We start from the raw sequence: 4,378 nt of genomic DNA on the forward strand, positions 1-4,378 counted from the left end.
GTGTATTCCGGGGGTGCGCATGGAGTTTTACACGCAATTTCACTGGCACGAGCAGGGTACGTGTATTCCAGGGGTGCGCATTGAGTTTTACCCGCGATTGACCTGACGCGAGCGGGGTACGTGTGTCCCGGGATGAGCACGGAGATTTACACTCGATTGGCCTGGCACGTATGGGGTGCGTGTATTCATAGGGGAGCACAGGGAGTTTTACATGCGATTGGCCTGGCGCGAGCAGGGTACATGTATTCCGGGAGTGCGCGTGGAGTTTTACACGTGATTTCGCTGGTGCGAGAGGTGTACATGTATTCTGGGGTGCGCTTGGAGTTTTACACACGATTTCGCTGGTGTGAGAGGGGTACGCGGGGTACGTGTATTCCAGGGGTTCGTGTGGAGTTTTACATGCGATTACGCTGGCGCCAGCGGGAGTACGTCTATTCTGAGAGATGCGTGGGGAGTTTTACACGCGTTTTCGTGGTTGGGGGGCTGTATGCTGGTCAGCTGGCCTATGCGCCATGTACTGGATTTGTGCAATGTTTTTGGCGCACGGGGCAGGGTTGAGGGCGTAACTGGTGCTGCTGCAGGGTCGCTGCACCACTCTGCGCCACGGCTGCTTATGGATGTATAAATCCATAAATACGCTGTGTGCCGAAATGGGTTTTGGCACATGCGCCTGGCGCAGACTGCCGCATGCGCACTCTGTGCACCAGCCGCGTGCCGCCAAATTCTATGAATTACCCCCTTTATTTAACTTTTAAACCCACTAACCTATTGGTTCACATGGATTGCTGTAAACATGATTTGTAGCTGTTGCTTACATTAATTTATCCTGTGAAAGTTATTTTTGGTACTCAGGAACACTGAGGACATTTATGATATTTGAGTGACTGGTGAATTTAGATTAAAAAAAAAAGTAAAGAGCCATAACTGGAGGATTAACCACTAATTCATAAGACATGTAGGTGATGTAGGTGTGGTGTAGCAAGAGTCTAGTGTCCTAGAGAAAATTGGTGGTTACAGTTGCAGGGATAGCAATTAGGATTTCTTGACCAGGATCAAAATTCAGCTCCTGTTTATCAGACATCACCAATAAGGCTGGAGCTATGCTGGGGAACCAGGACTTAGTGCATAGAGCACAGCAAATTTAACCTTTGCGTAAAACACAAACTCTAACTTATTGTCCATTTAATATCTTAAGTGTGTCCATGATTCTCTTTTATACGCGCACCCAAATCTACCCAGTAAATATTACATAACCGTTTTTTGTATAGCACCACTTGCCTGCAGTGTCAGAAGTAGCTCCTGGTAGCTCTTGGTTTTGAGGTAACCAGGCTCTCCTTGGCTATAACTGGGAGCTAATAAACTCCTAGCTCCTGCCAATTTCGATCCCTGAGATTGTTTTGCATGTTTATTTATGGCTCTACATCTTATGCGATGTTTGCAGTATAAGGTTGGCATGCAATCACATGGTTGAGAGGCTTTAAATATTTGCATAACCTTTTTTTAGGTGGGCTGCCAGTGATGCACAATCAAGTTGTTTTCTTCAAATTATATGTGCCTTTTCTAAGCCCTGCAGAGAGGGGAGAACAGCTACTACAGTAGATTCCAGGTCTATATTTATGAGGTTTAATTGGTAAACTCCTAAAACACAACCTTTAAAACATTGGGCCTCATTACGAGGTCGGCGGTAAGGGGTTAACGGCAACGGTAAGGGTTCTGCTGCCGTTAACACCTTACCGCCCTATTACGAGGTCCTTTAGCGGGTCCCGCTAAGGGCACCTGGTTTTAACAGGCACCCTTAGCGGGAGCCGCTAAAGGATCAGGGAGCTAATAATGGGCCGCTATTTTCAGAATGGGGACTTACCGGGTCCTCCAAGGTTGGAATGACCTGGTAAGTACCCATTCCGAGAACCCAGACCAAGTATGCGGTAAGGGGATAGCCATGGTTCTAATAGCACCATGGCTAACTCCAACCTCGTAATGAGGCCCATTGTGTTTTAAGGGGTATACAACAATACTATTTAATAAAGTAAAAGTGCACTCAAAAGACTGAACTGAACACCATTAGCAAAGGTGTACTATAAATAATAATAATGACAGTTCTGAGGTGTACACTAGGTTTACAAACAATAGTAAATGGTGTACACCAAATGTGTACACAAATTGAAAAAATGAGGTGTACACTAGGTTTGCAAAGGTTTACAAATAAGTTTTCTCTGTAAATGAAATGCTCACTTGTGCATGAAACATTAGTGTACATTAGGTTTACAAAGTATTCATGATTTGTAAACCATGGCAAACTTAGGGTTTACAAATCTCTGGAACATTAAGTCCAAATGGACTTGCATAACTACACAGTTTACTTATGTGTAAACACAATGTAAACCGGTTGACAATACAGTTTCAACCACTCGTAAACCTTTGTAAACCTATAGTTTGCATAGGTTTGCATGCAGTTTACCAAATTTGTAAACCATGATTTTCATGCAGTGTATTGAGTTTATAAATGTGTGATCTCATCTATACTATATAAAGAAAGTTTATCCAGTTCATAAAACATGTCTATATAATGTATATCAAAATGATAGAAACATTTTTGGGGTTCTTATCAAATTTTATCCCAACTTTAAATAAAAAATATATATTAATTATATGTACATTTTATATAAAAAAATATCATACATTTGTATACTACTATTTATACGAAATTAATATTAACTTTATGTCAAATCAATATCAAAGGGGTGGGTCTTAGTCTAGAAATGAGGGGCGGGGCACCTGTCAAATTTAACATTGACGATTTAGGTACCCCATTGTACTTCTAGCCTCAAAATTCTTAATAGAGAAAATAGAGAATAAAGCTGACACAACAACCCATAGGTGTGGAAGAACAATGTTTTTTGGTACAATTAAGGCAGATGTATCCTATTTAAAATGGCTCTGCTTGATGATGGAGACAAATTCGTATCTATGAAAAGGTGCACTTTCAATTATGTAAACATTGTGTGATGCATAATGTAAAGATGAGGTAACAGGAATTATGCCACTCATATTGTTTCCATGTAATCCTACAGAGAGATCAGCACATGCCATGGACATAAATAACAGGACAAGTGTGACCGAATTCATCCTCTTGGGATTGTCAAAAGACTCGACTGTTCAGACTAGACTCCTAGTTGCCTTCTCGATCACATACACACTCACCATAGTTGGGAATTGCCTCCTAGTGACATTGACCTGTTATGATGCAGCACTTAATACGCCAATGTACACATTTCTTTGCAACTTGTCCCTGATGGATCTGTGCTTCACAACTGTGACTGTCCCTAAAATGTTAACTGACTTCCTGTCTGAGAAAAAAAGGATTTCATTTGTGGGATGTTTTGCCCAATTGTATTTCTTCCACTTCCTGGGTAGTGCTGAATGTTTCTTACTGACTATTATGAGCTTTGATCGTTATGTGGCCATCTGCATCCCACTCCGCTATAACCAGGTGATGAACAGACGTGTCTGTGTCCGTCTTTCCTTTGCAAGCTGGATCAGTGGCTTTCTGTTCTCTTTTGGGCACACGCTCTCAACTGCGAGCTTATCATTCTGTGCTTCCAACCAGGTGAATCACTTCTTCTGCGACCTTCCTGCGCTTCTACAGCTGTCCTGTTCTGATGTGCAAAGCACTGTCTTGGAAGTTTTTATATTTGGGGGGATGGTGGCAGGAGGTTCGTTTCTTTTTACTCTAATATCTTATATCTGCATTATTTCAATGATTTTGAAAATTCGTTCATCAGGAGGGAGAAGAAAAGCATTCTCCACCTGCACTGCTCACCTCACTGTTGTGTCCATCTTCTTCGGAACCATACTCTTTATGTATCTGAGGCCAAAATCCAGCTATTCTATGGATCAAGACAAACTGCTCTGTGTTCTGTACAATATAGTGACCCCAATGTTGAACCCTTTAATTTATAGCTTGAGAAATAAGGAAGTGAAGACAGCTTTCAAGAAACTTGTTGGAATGCAATAACATATGCTGCATTGTATAAAACAACACACAGATGTTGTACAATGTCTCACCTGACGTGGCATTAGAATACATCTTTGCACTATAAGATAATATCGCATAGCAGTACTTATAACACATCATTACCATACAATGTGCCCGGTTCTCACCAACCTTTCAAGTCTAAGGGCGTAACTCTCAGAAGCATTTTATGAAGGGAAAACCCTATTGGAAACCCCTCTGTGAATCATGGCCTGCACCTCATCAAATTTGGCCAAGGAAGTGCACCTAAGCCAGGCCTTTTTATTTCAATCCATATCCGACCCATCACTCTCCTCAGACCCAATCCCCATTCTGATTATGAACCCAGTAATTAAGCCACACTTT

At 41.9% G+C, this 4,378-nt stretch overlaps 1 protein-coding gene across 1 annotated transcript; it reads left to right on the forward strand.

Moving 5' to 3' along the window:
* Window positions 1–3,088: 3,088 nt before the first annotated feature.
* On the forward strand, window positions 3,089–4,015 carry LOC138520318 (olfactory receptor 5V1-like). Its single transcript, XM_069632754.1, has one exon. It carries the CDS (start codon window positions 3,089–3,091, stop codon window positions 4,013–4,015), a length of 927 nt encoding a protein of 308 aa, XP_069488855.1.
* Window positions 4,016–4,378: the final 363 nt, after the last annotated feature.

The sequence above is a fragment of the Ambystoma mexicanum genome, chromosome 13 (genome assembly GCF_040938575.1).
Source record: "Ambystoma mexicanum isolate Mex_15411 chromosome 13, UKY_AmexF1_1, whole genome shotgun sequence".
NCBI classification, from domain to species: domain Eukaryota; kingdom Metazoa; phylum Chordata; class Amphibia; order Caudata; family Ambystomatidae; genus Ambystoma; species Ambystoma mexicanum.

What these genes read in the sequence shown, in the direction of transcription:
- LOC138520318 (XM_069632754.1), top strand. Translation starts at nt 3,089, where the DNA reads ATGGACATAAATAACAGGACAAGTGTGACCGAATTCATCCTCTTGGGA.